Below are 16,099 nucleotides of genomic sequence, written 5' to 3'. Positions count from 1 at the left end.
GAACCAGACCGGTTCATTGTGTCTTCCTGCCAAACCACCCGATATCCATCACTATGCGTACATACACTCTCTGCTTACGCCACCAAGATCCGCCATAACAACGACCAAGATCTCGCCCAAACCGCTCTCACCATCAGCTTAGCTCGAGCCAAATCCGTTTCTATCTTCGTCGCCAAACTAACTAAAGAGTACGCTTTTTCTAACATTTTATTTTATTTTTTCAACTACACACTAGGCTTAAAACTAGATCGGTACTCTCTGGTTGCAGCCCGGAGTGTAAGAGTTTACAAAAGTTCTTCCTAACATTTTCTTCTTCTGTATATATAGGACACCAAGATTTAAACGTAGAGAATATTTAGCAATCAAAGATTGCATCGAAGTGCTAGGCAATAGCGTGGACCGGTTAGCTCAATCGGTTAAAGAACTGGGTCGAGCTGGCCATGCTGTGGCTAGTGAGGACTTCATGTGGAAAATGAGCAATGTTCAGACATGGGTCAGTGCCGCTTTGACGGACGAGACAACGTGTCTAGATGGATTTTCGGATCATGCCATGGGAGGCAAATTGAAGAGGCTGATTCGGTTTAAGGTGGTTCACGTGGCTCAGGTCACTAGCAATGCTCTCGCTTTGGTTAATCAGTTTGCAGAGAAACGAAGTGTGAAGCTTCCCTAAATGGACTTTTTGTTTCTTAAAATGTGAAATTTTGGTTTTTGTATGTGAAAGTTTGAAACTAAACTTCAAAGTTGTATAAATTGTAATCTTTTTTTTTGTCGGTCTGAAAAGAAAACTTGAGATTGTGTAACAATCTTTGTTGTGTTCTGTATAATATTTTATTTTAAGATAAAAGATGATATAAATATACGTTTTTTTGGGTGTAAATTATAGATATACGGTAGTCATATTACTGATTTACTTCATGTTGGCATATGCTAACTTCTGCGTAAAGATATTACTGAACCGTATTAAATGCAGTTTTTGAGATTCAAAGTAAGCTCTAATATTTTGGAATTTTATTTTGCTACGTGTATAATGGTGCCTTCTACAATAGACTTACCTTTTATCACTATACTAAGATTACTTCACTCAAATTTTTTTTTTCTTATGTAACAAATAAACAGAGATAATAATACATAAATAGGAGAGAACGTTGGGAGACAAGATTTGTCCAAAGACAAAAGTCTTGATTTGTTTCTAGTGATTCAGGACAAAATTAACGTATTTTATACTACTAGTACATAATAATTTGAAAACAACTGAATTAAATAATACTGAAATCAAATAATTATTAAACTCTTTTAAAAAATAAGCCAATGATACACATCTTAACACTAACAGCTGTACAATTGATCACATGAACTGTAATATATGATGACACAGAGTTGAACTACTCACCCAACATTTTCAATTCAGAAATGAATCATTGATTCGACAATATTATTAGACAGTACTCTTTTCGTTTTATGATTTTTTTTTTTTTTTTTTTTTTTTTTTTNCGACGCTTTCAAAATTTATCTCCTCTACCAATAATTTCCAAGTATTAATGGAATCGGTTCTTTTTTATAACAAAACATTTACCAGTGATTAATCTTATTAGTGTCTGTCTTGTAGCGAACTATTTCTTAAAATTTTGTTCATGTGCTCGACAATGACCAGCGTCGACCCATAAGGACAGGACAAGATTTTTTCAACGACAACTACCAAATTTTGTGATATGCAAAATTAAAATAAATCAAATACGAACTTTTGTTCCCGTAATTAACGGTTTGAAAGACGCAAAATATAAGACGAAGGGGAAACAGTATTTGGCCGACATAAAAGACGATACATATTCTAATGTTTTGGAAAAAGACGTTACGCATTTACTTGAACTATTATTCTACATTTTGTTCCTAATAATCTTAAAGTTCTATAAATAAAAAAAGTCAAGTTCCTCACGTTCATTTTTATATACCACGCTAATGTAGCCAGTAGCCACTAGCCAGGTCTCAAACTCTCAATGGGCCTGCATGGGCTATTTATGATGTGAGATACTAGATTTTGTTGTTCGCAAGTCGCAACAGATGATTTCATGAACCGATCGGAACTAGCATATGCCAAAAGGGCGATATAGTAGATCGGGTTATAAGTAATTTTATTACCTTTTTGGTTAAACACAAATTGTGATATCAAGTTTTGGTCATCCACAACATTCTTCAAGATTTGCATTTATTAAAATTTTTAATTAGTTAAACATTATATTTTCTTTGTAATGTACCATAATCTACCATTTCGCACTATTTAGTACTACTCCGTTAGTACTTAGTAGCTCATTTCATCATCATTTTATTCATAAATTTTATTTTAAATTTACAAAATAAAAATGTTGTATGAAACTAACTTTTATATATATTCCACTAAATATTTTAATAGAACTTTTCTTTAGGTTAAAATTAGTTAATAATAAAGAATATAAAATAGAATAAAGTCCAAATATCACCAAGACTTTTGTAAAAGGCATACTAATTCTTAAAAATATTATCTTAATCTGCATGCGAAACTGCTAAAGAATATTTATATATATCCAGATGAAAGTAACAGTGGGTTTAAAATTGGGGAGATTGATCATATGAAACATACGAATGTAAAGTTTTTACTATGATAAAACTTAAGGGATCAAATGCTCTCTTTATCTTTTGGTAAAAGAAAAAGGAGATTCGTTTTAACTTTTGTTTCATTAAGATTGAGTATGTGACGGCCAAGTGCCGACAAACAGATATATCTAGAGATCATGTTCGAAAGCTAACGCAAAAAGCAAACCTAAAAGATAAAAAGATAGGAACGATATTGTCCTAATATAACCTGAGACGATGATGCCAAGTTTTTAGTTGATTAGTTTTGGGTTATTGGAATTATATGATTTCATATTTGATAATACAATATGCTGCTTAGAATTTGGATCCTCATCGATCAAAGTATAGTTCAAACATGAATACGTTTTATGAATTTTCTAGTGTAAGTTTCGAAAGGCAATAAAATCAAGTTTGTTACGGTGTTTGATCGATTCTTCTGTGTACAGATCCATCTGATAAATTCACAATGCAAAATAAAAAGATTATAAAAGGAATTTTAAGTATTTAAGCTGAAACTTGGGATTTAGTTAAACCTATACAACGGAATCTTATTATCATATTAGACTAATATGATAATAAGATTTCGTATACCTTTTACCAATAGAAAAGTATGCTTGCAATAGCGATTTATGATGTTAACTTTTTTGGCCATCGGTTACAGGAAATTTTTTTTTTTGGCCATCGTTAATTAACGTCTACGAAACATCTAATTCATTATGGAAACGAATGTAACAGATTCATTATTATGAATATGAGTCATATCACTGTGCACTTGTGATTCTAATTTGGCGTCTGTTATAAGAATAATCAACTATATATAGACTCCTTCATATATATTTGTAATAGGTGATTGTAACATGCGTGCAGCTGCGCAAGCAACACTTTAACACAAACGAGCTTTGATTGATGACATGACATTGTGGAATAACGTAACTGAACGAAATAGTGAAATTTCTAAGCAAAACAAAAATTAATTAAAAAAATAACAAAATATCATAATTAATCATTTAGTTTGATATATAAATGTGAATTACCAACTAAAATCGTTACAACTAAAACCGTAACAATAATTAAATAAGAGCATAATTATAGATTTCTAACTAAAAACCAGTTTGACGATGAGTAAAGAGGCTGTGTGTTTTGTATACTAATCTAACTCTTTCGCATTTCTGATATATAACTCTAACACGTTAATTTTTTTCGAGATAATGGTTTTTTATTTATTCATCTCGGATCGAATTTTTGTTTTTGTTTTGTTTGGAACACATTTGCAAGTGACAGCTAGTTCAAAGCATGCAGACAAGGGCATGTAGTAAAATGCAAATGGCCAAAAATAGGCATTCAAATGATCACTATCTTTGAATAGCGTCTATCAGAAAAAGAAAGAGTGATCACATAATATCTTTACTTCTTTGAGACAAACAAGTCTAGTAGGTAAAATAATTGATATAAGAAGCATGCATGGGCTAGCAAAACTTGTTATGAATGAGAGCTATTGCTTCATTTGCTTATGCCAAAGAGCATCGGTCTAAAAAACAAAATTCTAATACAACACGTCAAGTCGTCAACACTACGTACGTACGTAAATGTGAAAATGATCATACTATTACGTTTTTGAAACCATAGTACAATGTAAAAACAAAATGTAAATGGAAAACCATTAAAAAATGTATAGATATTTTACATAATTTTTTGCGAAACCTAGCTAGTCTCTTCATAATTTTATAAGCGGAAAAAAATATGATGAAAATACATGCATTATTGACGCTATTTGTACAATAAAAAAAATCAATTCCATTAGAGAAATAAATATTTAAAACGTATCAACAATGAGAAATCACTTATGAACTAATAACTCTATAGTCTAAATTCATTTCGGTTTGTAATCTCAAGGTTGTTCTTCAAAAAAAAAAAAAGTTCCATATTTATAACAATTGGGTCTAAAACGTTTCCGAATAAATTTTAAGAACCTAGAGAATTCATTATATGATCATTAGAAGCGAATAACTACGGTGGTCACTTATTTATTTAATTTCAAAGCTTTGATTTATTGGTGATATATATGACCTTCAATAAACTGGGAACTATATCGCTGGACCAAACTGTATCGTTGGACTAATTAATTCATACAAATACAGGTTTAGAAAAACAAAATCTATTCTACAAGTTCAAGCTTCTCTTACAATAACTATGAAAATCAAATAACTAATTATTACAGCTAATAAAGAAGCAATATAAGAAAATTAATGAGTATTGTAAAGATGCAATATCTCAATATGTCTTTTCCTAATTGTAAAGAAGCAAGATAAGAAAACTAATGAGTATGGATAATGGACTATAAAGATACTAATAGAATTTTAAAATAAACAATTCACTACTTTAATTATTTTAATTTCTAGATTCATTATTGTATGGAAAGAAAGCTCCATTGCTAATATTTCACGCAAGTATTCATAAAACATATGACATACATATTAAAATATATTATATATGTGTGAAAAAATATATTTAACAACCAATTATATATATGTAAATAATATTTATTAATTTATAGATTATTTATAATCAATTAACGTTTTCTTTCATACTTTGGGAGTTATACTCTTTGGTTTAATTAAGATAAGAAAAATCGAACTCTTTTTTTCGTCGTTTATGAATAAAATAAGATATTTGATTGTATATGTGACAAATCCATAATACGTTAAACTACTTGAGCCAGATAAATGGGTAAGCCTTCTTCCCACCAAAAAACCTCAGCTCCAATCAAATAAGTTATTAGAGATATTAATAGACTCAACTAATTTTCTTTTCACAAGTTTCATTTTATGTCACATGTTCTATATATATACTTACATAAACACGCACATTCACATGATTAGTTCACCTTAGCCATTTCTCTTTAAAAAGGAAATCGTCGACGATCCAAAAAAAAGAAAGCACAAAACAAAGATGAAACTCTTATCTCAACCCCAAATCCTTCTTCTCTCCATAGCCATTCTTCTCTTCATCACATCATCATCATCATCATCATCATCATCATTATCACCATCACCATCACCATCACCATCACCATCATCATCATCACCATCATCATCACGATCACCACTATTATCACCATCATCATTACCATCACCATCATTATCACCAGCATCACCACCATCATCATCATCACCATCATCACCATCATCATCACCACCATCATCATCATCTTTATCAAGACATTTAAATCAAACCAACTTAGATTACATAAAAACTTCATGCAACCTCACACTCTACAAAACCCTTTGCTACATCTCTCTATCTCCTTACGCCTCAAAAATCATTTCCAGCCCTCAAAAACTCGCCATCACCGCCCTTAATCTCACCCTCACCTCAGCCAAGTCCGCCTCTAAATTCATCAAAAACGTTTCTCATGGAGGTGGTCTAGCACCTTTGGAAGCAGTTGCTGTTGCTGACTGCGTGGAAGAGATTGGAGACTCGGTGATTTCACTTCAAGATTCGATAAGAGAGTTGGACTCGATCAACCATAAAGATAGTCGGAAGTTTGAGATGGTTATGTCAGATGTTCAGACATGGGTTAGTGCTGCTCTCACGGATGATGATACATGTATGGATAGTTTAAGGAGAGTCAAAACGGTCGTGAAAGATTTGGTTCGGCAACATGTTGTTAAGGTTGCTCGGCTGACCAGCAACTCACTCGCTCTCATTAATATGTACGCCTCCACGCAAGAAAACTTATCATAGTCAAATGTTCATACACAAAAAGAAAAAAATGTTCTAATACTTTCATTACAAAAATAAAAAATGCTTATGATTGTATGTGTACTTTAGGTATTGTGATTTTTTAATTTCTGTATATAAAAAAATTGTATGTGAAGATTTTTTGTATTATATATTTTGATGGTGGTTGACAAGTTCAACCCCTTTGTCGGGCTCAAATTACGGCTAGGAGATATTGTATTAGTAAGATTCGGTAGTATAATTACTTAATTCGAATAGGGATTAATCATGATCTGTCTTGTTAAGCAAAACCTAGTTATATACTTGTATTGTACCTTTGTTCTGTCACATATGATTCATAACCTTTGTTTTTGTTTTCACTGTTTGTTTTGTACTCAACTATATAAGTTTTGTTTCTTTTCTTTTCACAACATTTACGTATAAGACTGGTATTGAAAGAGTAATTTTGGTTAGGAGGAAAAATCATAAATGAAACACGTACGAGCTACATTGAGAATGTCCTTGAGGACCTAGCTAGACTAGCCAGCTCTTCTGCTACTCAGTTATTATTACTTGTGTAACTTGAACACCTACCAAGAAGCATATTAATCCACATGTTTGTATATCGCCAATCAAGTTATGTTCCTTCAACCTCTTATTAAGTTTGGTTACTAGTTGTAGTTTTAGAGGAATCAAATTGGACTGAAACAGTGAAGAACACACCCCATACTTTTTATGGTTCCGGTTCGAATCAACTTGTTTTGCCAAAACCAATTAGACACTGACGTGTCTCTCCTTATCCATTTGAACCAATTAGAAAATTTATAGACCATATAATTTTATTTTTATAAACCAACGGTTCAGAAACAAACCACGCCAAGCCCAAAGGGCTTCGTTATCCCCAAGCCACAGAGTGATACGTTTTAGCCAAAGAGTGACCAAGAGGAAGAGGAAGAGGAAGAGGAAGAGGAAGAGGAAGACGAAGAAGTAGAAGAAGAAAGGAGCGATTTTGATAAACAAAAATGGCGGCGGATGCTCTGAGGATATCGAGTTCTAGTTCCGGTTCGTTGGTTTGTAATCTCAATGGTTCACAGAGACGACCTGTTCTTCTTCCTCTGTCTCACCGTGCTACGTTTCTGGGTCTTCCTCCTAAAGCTTCATCTTCTTCGATTTCTTCTTCAATTCCTCTGTTTCTGGGTACTTCTCGTATTGGGCTTGGTTCTTCCAAGCTCTCTCACAGGAAAAAACAATTCTCAGTCTTTGCTGCAGCCGAAGGTTTGTGTTCTGTAACTCTTTTACAAAGCTTCCATCTTTATCTCACTGAATTCGTTTTTTGCCGTCAAAGTTTGAAATTTTTTACATGCCTTCTAAGTGTTTGTTAAATTGCCTCTGAGAAGTGACTCTTCTAGTTAAGTTCTGATATTGCTAAAGCTGATTTGGCTTCATTGTGTTGTGTTATATAGCAGAGACGAAGCGTGCTGTGCCGCTTAAAGATTACAGAAACATTGGTATTATGGCTCACATAGACGCTGGGAAGACCACAACTACAGAGAGGATTCTTTACTACACAGGAAGAAACTACAAAATCGGTGAAGTCCATGAAGGAACAGCTACTATGGATTGGATGGAACAAGAGCAAGAAAGAGGAATCACTATTACTTCAGCTGCAACCACAACGTTTTGGGACAAACACAGGATCAACATTATTGATACACCGGGTCACGTCGATTTCACTCTTGAAGTGGAACGTGCTCTGAGAGTTCTCGATGGAGCTATATGCTTGTTCGATAGTGTTGCTGGTGTCGAGCCTCAGTCCGAGACTGTGTGGAGACAAGCTGATAAATACGGTGTGCCTAGGATTTGCTTTGTCAACAAAATGGACCGTCTTGGAGCTAACTTTTTCAGGACGAGGGATATGATTGTGACTAATTTGGGTGCTGAGCCATTGGTGCTTCAGATACCTATTGGTGCTGAAGATGTTTTTAAAGGTGTTGTTGATCTTGTGAGGATGAAAGCTATAGTTTGGTCAGGAGAAGAGCTTGGTGCCAAGTTCAACTACGAGGATATTCCAGCTGATCTTCAGGATTTGGCTCAAGAGTATCGGGCGGCGATGATGGAATTGATTGTTGATTTGGATGATGAGGTCATGGAGAACTATTTAGAAGGAGTTGAGCCTGACGAGGCCACAGTGAAGAGATTGGTTAGAAAAGGAACCATTACTGGCAAGTTTGTGCCTATTCTGTGTGGTTCAGCCTTTAAGAACAAAGGAGTACAGCCGTTACTTGATGCTGTGGTTGATTATCTTCCTTCGCCTGTTGAAGTGCCGCCAATGAATGGAACAGATCCTGAGAACCCGGAAGTTATCATCATAAGAAAACCAGATGATGACGAGCCATTCGCTGGTTTAGCATTCAAGATCATGAGTGATCCTTTTGTGGGTTCTCTTACATTTGTGAGGGTTTACTCAGGGAAACTCTCAGCTGGTTCTTACGTGCTGAATGCTAACAAAGGAAAGAAGGAGAGAATCGGAAGACTCTTGGAAATGCATGCAAACAGCAGAGAAGATGTTAAAGTGGCTTTAACTGGTGACATTGTCGCTCTTGCGGGTCTCAAAGATACAATCACTGGGGAAACCCTGAGTGATCCAGAAAACCCTGTTGTTCTTGAACGTATGGACTTCCCTGATCCCGTCATCAAGGTAGCGATTGAGCCGAAAACAAAAGCTGACATTGATAAAATGGCAACGGGATTGATCAAGCTCGCTCAAGAAGACCCGTCTTTCCATTTTTCCCGTGATGAAGAGATGAACCAAACCGTCATTGAAGGAATGGGAGAGCTTCATCTCGAGATCATCGTTGACAGACTTAAAAGAGAGTTCAAGGTAAAACGTAACCTAAAATCTATTATCTTCTTCACGTCTTCAAGCCGTCTAATTCCTTTTCATCTTTCAGGTTGAGGCTAACGTTGGTGCACCACAAGTCAACTACCGTGAGAGTATCTCCAAAATATCTGAAGTGAAATACACACACAAGAAGCAATCAGGTGGACAAGGTCAGTTTGCTGATATTACAGTCCGGTTTGAGCCACTGGCAGCAGGATCAGGATACGAATTCAAGAGTGAGATCAAAGGAGGAGCTGTGCCAAGAGAGTATATTCCTGGTGTCATGAAAGGACTTGAAGAGTGTATGGGCTCTGGTGTGCTTGCTGGTTTCCCGGTTGTTGATGTCCGTGCTTGTCTAGTTGACGGATCTTACCATGATGTTGACTCAAGCGTGCTAGCTTTCCAGCTTGCTGCAAGAGGAGCTTTCCGTGAAGGGATGAAGAAAGCAGGTCCAAGAATGCTGGAACCTATCATGAGAGTTGAAGTTGTTACACCAGACGAACATCTTGGAGATGTCATTGGTGATCTTAACTCAAGAAGAGGTCAAATCAACAGCTTTGGAGACAAACCCGGTGGTCTCAAGGTATGAAAAAAAAACGAATTCTAAGATCGGGTGATAAAAACAAATCCAAACTTGTTTGATGAATCTGATATTGACATTGTTGTTGTAGGTGGTGGACTCTCTGGTTCCATTAGCAGAGATGTTTCAGTATGTGAGTACGTTGAGAGGCATGACAAAAGGTCGGGCGTCTTACTCAATGCAATTGGCTAAGTTCGATGTTGTTCCTCAGCATATTCAGAACCAGCTTTCGAACAAGGATCAAGAAGTTGCTGCTTAGACAGAATTTTTGTTCCTACACTAAAAGCTTATTGTGATTTTGTTTGATTTCATACAGCAGTCTATGTATGCTAATCAAATTTGTGAAGACAAGGTTGTTATTGTCTTAAAACACATGGATATGAGAGAAAAATGATATATCAAAAAAGTCTGAAAATGACGAAGAATTTGATCTTAGTGTTTGAAGTTGTAAAAGAGTAACAAATCAGCGGAAATCGAAATCAATAATGTCTTCACTTCTGGGTTTATTTCATCTGGACAATTCCTGAGCTGATCAGCTTTTGGATTTTGTTCATGATCATTGGGTTCTGCATGTGTTTTTGTGCTGCTGCTGGATTCTCCTGGAGATCAGACAGTACCTGTTCAAGCAACATGTTGGATATTGGTGAGACGTAACAACATAGAGATAGCTCAATTTTGGTTTCCAGGATTGCTCCCAGAAGTTTGATCTTAAAACTAGAGAGATTTGTGAACTGTAACATAATCTAGAGAAGTTTGTTTGTTTATTTACCTGTCTCATTACAGGATCTGTGAGAATGTTCTGGATTTCTGGGTCTTGCATTCCCTTAGCCTGTGATAATAAGAAAAAAAAAGAAAGCAAAATCCCAAAATTTTAACCTAACATTACAGGGTTTTCTCATAACCGAAAAACGAAAAAGTTTCGAGACAGTAACAGAAACTGACCTGTCGTTCTTTCAACTCCTCGGGAGTAAGGTCACCACGGTTTGCTTTGTTGATCTGTTGTACACATCTGCAGAATAGAGAGTTTCAGAACATGTTACATAGGCATATATTGACATAACTAGATATAGTGAATAATCCTTTTTTGACTACACATATATAAAATACCTTCTAACACCATCGAGAAGTTCNGTCACTGGAGAAACCCTGAGTGATCCAGAAAACCCTGTTGTTCTTGAACGTATGGACTTCCCTGATCCCGTCATCAAGGTAGCGATTGAGCCAAAAACAAAAGCTGACATTGATAAAATGGCAACGGGATTGATCAAGCTCGCTCAAGAAGACCCGTCTTTCCATTTTTCTCGTGATGAAGAGATGAACCAAACTGTCATTGAAGGAATGGGAGAACTTCATCTCGAGATCATCGTTGACAGACTGAAAAGAGAGTTCAAGGTAAAACGTTAACCTAAAATCTATTCTCTTCTTCACGTCTCCAAGCGTCTAATTCCTTTTCATCTTTCAGGTTGAGGCTAACGTTGGTGCACCACAAGTCAACTACCGTGAGAGTATCTCCAAAATATCTGAAGTGAAATACACACACAAGAAGCAATCAGGTGGACAAGGTCAGTTTGCTGATATTACAGTCCGGTTTGAGCCACTGGCAGCAGGATCAGGATACGAATTCAAGAGTGAGATCAAAGGAGGAGCTGTGCCAAGAGAGTATATTCCTGGTGTCATGAAAGGACTTGAAGAGTGTATGGGCTCTGGTGTGCTTGCTGGTTTCCCGGTTGTTGATGTCCGTGCTTGTCTAGTTGACGGATCTTACCATGATGTTGACTCAAGCGTGCTAGCTTTCCAGCTTGCTGCAAGAGGAGCTTTCCGTGAAGGGATGAAGAAAGCAGGTCCAAGAATGCTGGAACCTATCATGAGAGTTGAAGTTGTTACACCAGACGAACATCTTGGAGATGTCATTGGTGATCTTAACTCAAGAAGAGGTCAAATCAACAGCTTTGGAGACAAACCCGGTGGTCTCAAGGTATGAAAAAAAAACGAATTCTAAGATCGGGTGATAAAAACAAATCCAAACTTGTTTGATGAATCTGATATTGACATTGTTGTTGTAGGTGGTGGACTCTCTGGTTCCATTAGCAGAGATGTTTCAGTATGTGAGTACGTTGAGAGGCATNTAACAACAAAGAGGTAAACAAGTTATTAAAACAGTCAATTATGGAATTCTTTATGCGCATAACATTGAAGCACATATGACAATGTCAATGAATAGGCCTTACTCTCGGGTCTTTTGGGTTCCTCTTGATCGCTTNATTTTTGTTCCTACACTAAAAGCTTATTGTGATTTTGTTTGATTTCATACAGCAGTCTATGTATGCTAATCAAATTTGTGAAGACAAGGTTGTTATTGTCTTAAAACACATGGATATGAGAGAAAAATGATATATCAAAAAAGTCTGAAAATGACGAAGAATTTGATCTTAGTGTTTGAAGTTGTAAAAGAGTAACAAATCAGCGGAAATCGAAATCAATAATGTCTTCACTTCTGGGTTTATTTCATCTGGACAATTCCTGAGCTGATCAGCTTTTGGATTTTGTTCATGATCATTGGGTTCTGCATGTGTTTTTGTGCTGCTGCTGGATTCTCCTGGAGATCAGACAGTACCTGTTCAAGCAACATGTTGGATATTGGTGAGACGTAACAACATAGAGATAGCTCAATTTTGGTTTCCAGGATTGCTCCCAGAAGTTTGATCTTAAAACTAGAGAGATTTGTGAACTGTAACATAATCTAGAGAAGTTTGTTTGTTTATTTACCTGTCTCATTACAGGATCTGTGAGAATGTTCTGGATTTCTGGGTCTTGCATTCCCTTAGCCTGTGATAATAAGAAAAAAAAAGAAAGCAAAATCCCAAAATTTTAACCTAACATTACAGGGTTTTCTCATAACCGAAAAACGAAAAAGTTTCGAGACAGTAACAGAAACTGACCTGTCGTTCTTTCAACTCCTCGGGAGTAAGGTCACCACGGTTTGCTTTGTTGATCTGTTGTACACATCTGCAGAATAGAGAGTTTCAGAACATGTTACATAGGCATATATTGACATAACTAGATATAGTGAATAATCCTTTTTTGACTACACATATATAAAATACCTTCTAACACCATCGAGAAGTTCTTGATTGTTAGGATCGTGTTTGAGACCCAGCTGGTAAGTTTCCATTGCGTTTTCATACTCCTTCATGAAGAATTGGACTGCACCTTTTCTGCTGTATCCCTTTGAGAATGTCGGATCGAGCTCGATACATTTTTCTGCATCCTTCAATCCTTCGGGCATTGCCGTCAGTTTGGTGTAACATGCAGCCCGGTTGCTATATGCCTATGTTTAACAACAAAGAGGTAAACAAGTTATTAAAACAGTCAATTATGGAATTCTTTATGCGCATAACATTGAAGCACATATGACAATGTCAATGAATAGGCCTTACTCTCGGGTCTTTTGGGTTCCTCTTGATCGCTTCAGTGTAATGTCTCACAGCTTCAGGATACTTTTGCTCCTTGAAAAACTCATTACCTGTATCACAAACACAACAGCAGAATGTTAGCTCAGCATCCTTTACCAAGTTTTCAGAGTTTCTTTCCTCACATAAACAAGATACAATGGCAAAGCAACTACCTTTCTCACGCTCCTCATCACCGATACTAGGATCATAATACTCTTGCTGCTCCAACTCTTTCTTTGCTCTTTCTGCCTCATTCAATCTCTTCAACGTTTCTGGATTACGATGCTCAGTAAGAGCCTTCTGGTAAGTCTCAATCACTGGTTCATAGTCTTTTGAGACTTTAGCCATCTTCCCCAAAGCAGTTCCTTTCCTAGTCAAAGCTTTAGCTACCATCTTGTAATCTGACCTAAGCTCTCTACCCCTTTCAACAGCCTTATCACAATCCTTGATGCACTCATCAAACTGAATCAAACACACACATACACATTTAGACTCATAACCTCATGCCAAACAAATCTACACTAATGTAAAAAAAGAGAGGACTTTATATATAGAGAGATTTGAAAACTATACCTTTCCCATCTCCAGATGAACAGCAGCACGATTAGTGATATAAGAGATATCTTCATCATCAATCTCCATAGCAGTGGAGTAATGCTGGATTGCAGTTTCAAAGTCCTTCTTCTTATACGCAGCATTCCCCAACTCCTTCTCCTTCTGAGCTTTAAGCTTCTTCTCCTTCTTCTCCTTCTCTTCTCCAAACTCCGGCTCAGGTTCAGGCACCGGCTCAGGTTTCCGTTTCTTCTCTACCTCAGGCTGCTCCTTCCTAGAAGGCACAGCCATCTCTTCCTCCCCAATCTCCATATCATCTCCAGCCTGCTGAGACCTAATCTGAACATTCAACAAAACCCCAAGAGCTTGCATAACCCTCTGATCTTTCAAATAAAGATTGAGATTGCTAGGGTTTCTCTGAATCTCCTGCATCATGTTAACAAAATCAGGCTGTTTCAAAAATCCTCTCGTCGACGGATCCGCCGTCAATTTCGACCACATCTCCGGTCCCTGAAAAGCATCACCAAACGGATTCGGCACCGAAGAGGCGCGTGACCTAGACGCGGAGGCTTTCGCATCGGCTAAACCCGATTTCAAACCTTCGTTAGTTGGATCAATCTCGAGCCCCTTCGAGTAGGCCTCCACGGCTTCATCGAACTGGTTTAGACCTAAGTGAGCAGCACCGAGACGGCTGTAACCTTTTCCCCAATCTGGTTTGAGTTCAACAGTCTTCTTCGCGTCTGAGAGAGCTTCGTCGTAGTGATGAAGCGACGCATGAGCAGCGGAACGGTTCGAGAAGAGGACGTGGTTGGTTGGTGTTAGGTTGATGGCTTCGGTGAAGTGATTCACGGCGGAATCGAAGTCGCCGGAGGAGAAAGCTGCGTTTCCTTTAGCTTTTGCTTCGTCGGCCATGGTTTTGAATCTGAGAGAGTCTTCTGGTTTCTTCTGGAAGATACCTTTGAAAGAAGGGTTAATGAATGGGGTTTTGGTTTCGAGAGAGATGTTTGGGTATGCGTATATATATCTTTGATCGATATGTAGTGTGTTTGGTTAGGGTTAATATTTATCCTTATCACGTTTATTCATAATCAGTGCTTTTTCATAAGACGGCGTCGTATTGGCTACATTGACTCAACGCTATTTCTCCGGTATAGAGTGTTTGTTCAGGGTTAATAGTATCCTAGTCACGTTTATTCATAAAGTGTGTATATTAATAAACCGACGTAGTGTATGTGTAAACGACGTCGTGTCAGTCTACAATAACTCTAAGTAGACAACGCTTCTTCTCCGGACTGGAGAACCTCAGAAGTATTTCAGTTTGGTTAGTTTTGTTCTTATTTCGTTATTATTGGACGATATTTGTAGTTCCCAGCGATTTCACATTACTCATTGAAAAGTTTCTCATTCGTTATGAATATTAGTGATCTCATTCGTTATTCATGTTTGATTCTTGGGTTTTTGATTTGGTGTTAAGCAATGTTGCATCTGATCCCAAGATTTGGCTTGATGCGGTTACTTTGGTGGCAAGAAGCAATTGACAAAAAACTCTACACCAAAAAAACTATAAACCATCCAGCTACACAAGCTCTGTCTTAGGCAATATCGGAGCATATAACATCAGTAAACCTTGGCTAAAGCGCTCGGTTGAAGCTAGANAGCCCCTTCGAGTAGGCCTCCACGGCTTCATCGAACTGGTTTAGACCTAAGTGAGCAGCACCGAGACGGCTGTAACCTTTTCCCCAATCTGGTTTGAGTTCAACAGTCTTCTTCGCGTCTGAGAGAGCTTCGTCGTAGTGATGAAGCGACGCATGAGCAGCGGAACGGTTCGAGAAGAGGACGTGGTTGGTTGGTGTTAGGTTGATGGCTTCGGTGAAGTGATTCACGGCGGAATCGAAGTCGCCGGAGGAGAAAGCTGCGTTTCCTTTAGCTTTTGCTTCGTCGGCCATGGTTTTGAATCTGAGAGAGTCTTCTGGTTTCTTCTGGAAGATACCTTTGAAAGAAGGGTTAATGAATGGGGTTTTGGTTTCGAGAGAGATGTTTGGGTATGCGTATATATATCTTTGATCGATATGTAGTGTGTTTGGTTAGGGTTAATATTTATCCTTATCACGTTTATTCATAATCAGTGCTTTTTCATAAGACGGCGTCGTATTGGCTACATTGACTCAACGCTATTTCTCCGGTATAGAGTGTTTGTTCAGGGTTAATAGTATCCTAGTCACGTTTATTCATAAAGTGTGTATATTAATAAACCGACGTAGTGTATGTGTAAACGACGTCGTGTCAGTCTACAATAACTCTAAGTAG

At 37.1% G+C, this 16,099-nt stretch overlaps 5 protein-coding genes and 1 long non-coding RNA gene across 8 annotated transcripts in view; 4 read left to right on the top strand and 2 right to left on the bottom strand.

The window, feature by feature from the left end:
* Positions 1-877, top strand: part of LOC104714618 (21 kDa protein-like) — a 2,971-nt gene extending 2,094 nt beyond the window's left edge. The window contains exons 2-3 of one of the 2 annotated variants that reach the window (XM_010432051.2): positions 1-188; positions 328-868. In XM_010432051.2, coding sequence (XP_010430353.1) covers positions 1-188; positions 328-670 — 531 coding nt within the window. In that variant the 3' untranslated portion in view covers positions 671-868. Of the gene's footprint in view, positions 189-327 lie in introns of both variants that reach the window. The other variant, XM_019229685.1, reaches the window with a different exon arrangement.
* LOC104714617 (21 kDa protein-like) lies at positions 5,458-6,495 on the top strand. The gene has a single exon (XM_010432050.2). The coding sequence runs from the start codon at positions 5,557-5,559 to the stop codon at positions 6,349-6,351; it is 795 nt and encodes a 264-aa protein (XP_010430352.1). The 5' UTR covers positions 5,458-5,556; the 3' UTR covers positions 6,352-6,495.
* Positions 7,197-10,223, top strand: LOC104714615 (elongation factor G, chloroplastic). 2 transcript variants are annotated; one of them, XM_010432047.1, is made up of 4 exons: positions 7,197-7,602; positions 7,791-9,208; positions 9,279-9,791; positions 9,880-10,223. In XM_010432047.1, exons 1-4 carry the CDS (start codon positions 7,350-7,352, stop codon positions 10,045-10,047), a joined length of 2,352 nt encoding a protein of 783 aa, XP_010430349.1. In that variant the 5' UTR covers positions 7,197-7,349; the 3' UTR covers positions 10,048-10,223. The 2 variants fall into 2 exon arrangements, with proteins under 2 accessions (XP_010430349.1, XP_010430350.1); XM_010432048.2 differs by having other exon boundaries at positions 7,202-7,602; positions 7,794-9,208.
* On the bottom strand, positions 10,169-10,918 carry LOC104714616. The gene is made up of 4 exons (XR_755876.1): positions 10,896-10,918; positions 10,731-10,797; positions 10,558-10,617; positions 10,169-10,405 (listed from the first exon to the last, which is right to left on the bottom strand). It is a non-coding gene; the product is annotated as an uncharacterized LOC104714616 (long non-coding RNA).
* On the top strand, positions 10,971-11,917 carry LOC104716053 (elongation factor G, chloroplastic-like). The gene is made up of 3 exons (XM_010433399.2): positions 10,971-11,180; positions 11,251-11,763; positions 11,852-11,917. The coding sequence occupies exons 1-3, from the start codon at positions 10,971-10,973 to the stop codon at positions 11,915-11,917; spliced, it is 789 nt and encodes a 262-aa protein (XP_010431701.2).
* Positions 12,058-14,785, bottom strand: LOC104714614 (hsp70-Hsp90 organizing protein 2-like). The gene is made up of 7 exons (XM_010432046.2): positions 13,814-14,785; positions 13,414-13,702; positions 13,226-13,311; positions 12,893-13,116; positions 12,728-12,794; positions 12,555-12,614; positions 12,058-12,402 (listed from the first exon to the last, which is right to left on the bottom strand). Exons 1-7 carry the CDS (start codon positions 14,702-14,704, stop codon positions 12,289-12,291), a joined length of 1,731 nt encoding a protein of 576 aa, XP_010430348.1. The 5' UTR covers positions 14,705-14,785; the 3' UTR covers positions 12,058-12,288.

The sequence above is a fragment of the Camelina sativa genome, chromosome 9 (genome assembly GCF_000633955.1).
Source record: "Camelina sativa cultivar DH55 chromosome 9, Cs, whole genome shotgun sequence".
Classification (NCBI taxonomy): Eukaryota; Viridiplantae; Streptophyta; class Magnoliopsida; order Brassicales; family Brassicaceae; genus Camelina; species Camelina sativa.
Note: the sequence above shows the minus strand (reverse complement) of the source record. Positions and strands in the feature narration are given on the sequence as shown.

Excerpts from the sequence above, each read along its gene's own strand:
- LOC104714617 (XM_010432050.2), top strand. The coding sequence starts at position 5,557 with ATGAAACTCTTATCTCAACCCCAAATCCTTCTTCTCTCCATAGCCATT.
- LOC104714615 (XM_010432047.1), top strand. The coding sequence starts at position 7,350 with ATGGCGGCGGATGCTCTGAGGATATCGAGTTCTAGTTCCGGTTCGTTG. Across the intron at positions 9,209-9,278 it reads GACTTAAAAGAGAGTTCAAG|GTTGAGGCTAACGTTGGTGC; the intron begins GTAAAACGTAAC and ends TTCATCTTTCAG. Across the intron at positions 9,792-9,879 it reads ACAAACCCGGTGGTCTCAAG|GTGGTGGACTCTCTGGTTCC; the intron begins GTATGAAAAAAA and ends TTGTTGTTGTAG.
- LOC104714614 (XM_010432046.2), bottom strand. The coding sequence starts at position 14,704 with ATGGCCGACGAAGCAAAAGCTAAAGGAAACGCAGCTTTCTCCTCCGGC. Across the intron at positions 12,615-12,727 it reads AGGAGTTGAAAGAACGACAG|GCTAAGGGAATGCAAGACCC; the intron begins GTCAGTTTCTGT and ends TTATTATCACAG. Across the intron at positions 12,403-12,554 it reads CAGATCCTGTAATGAGACAG|GTACTGTCTGATCTCCAGGA; the intron begins GTAAATAAACAA and ends TTGCTTGAACAG.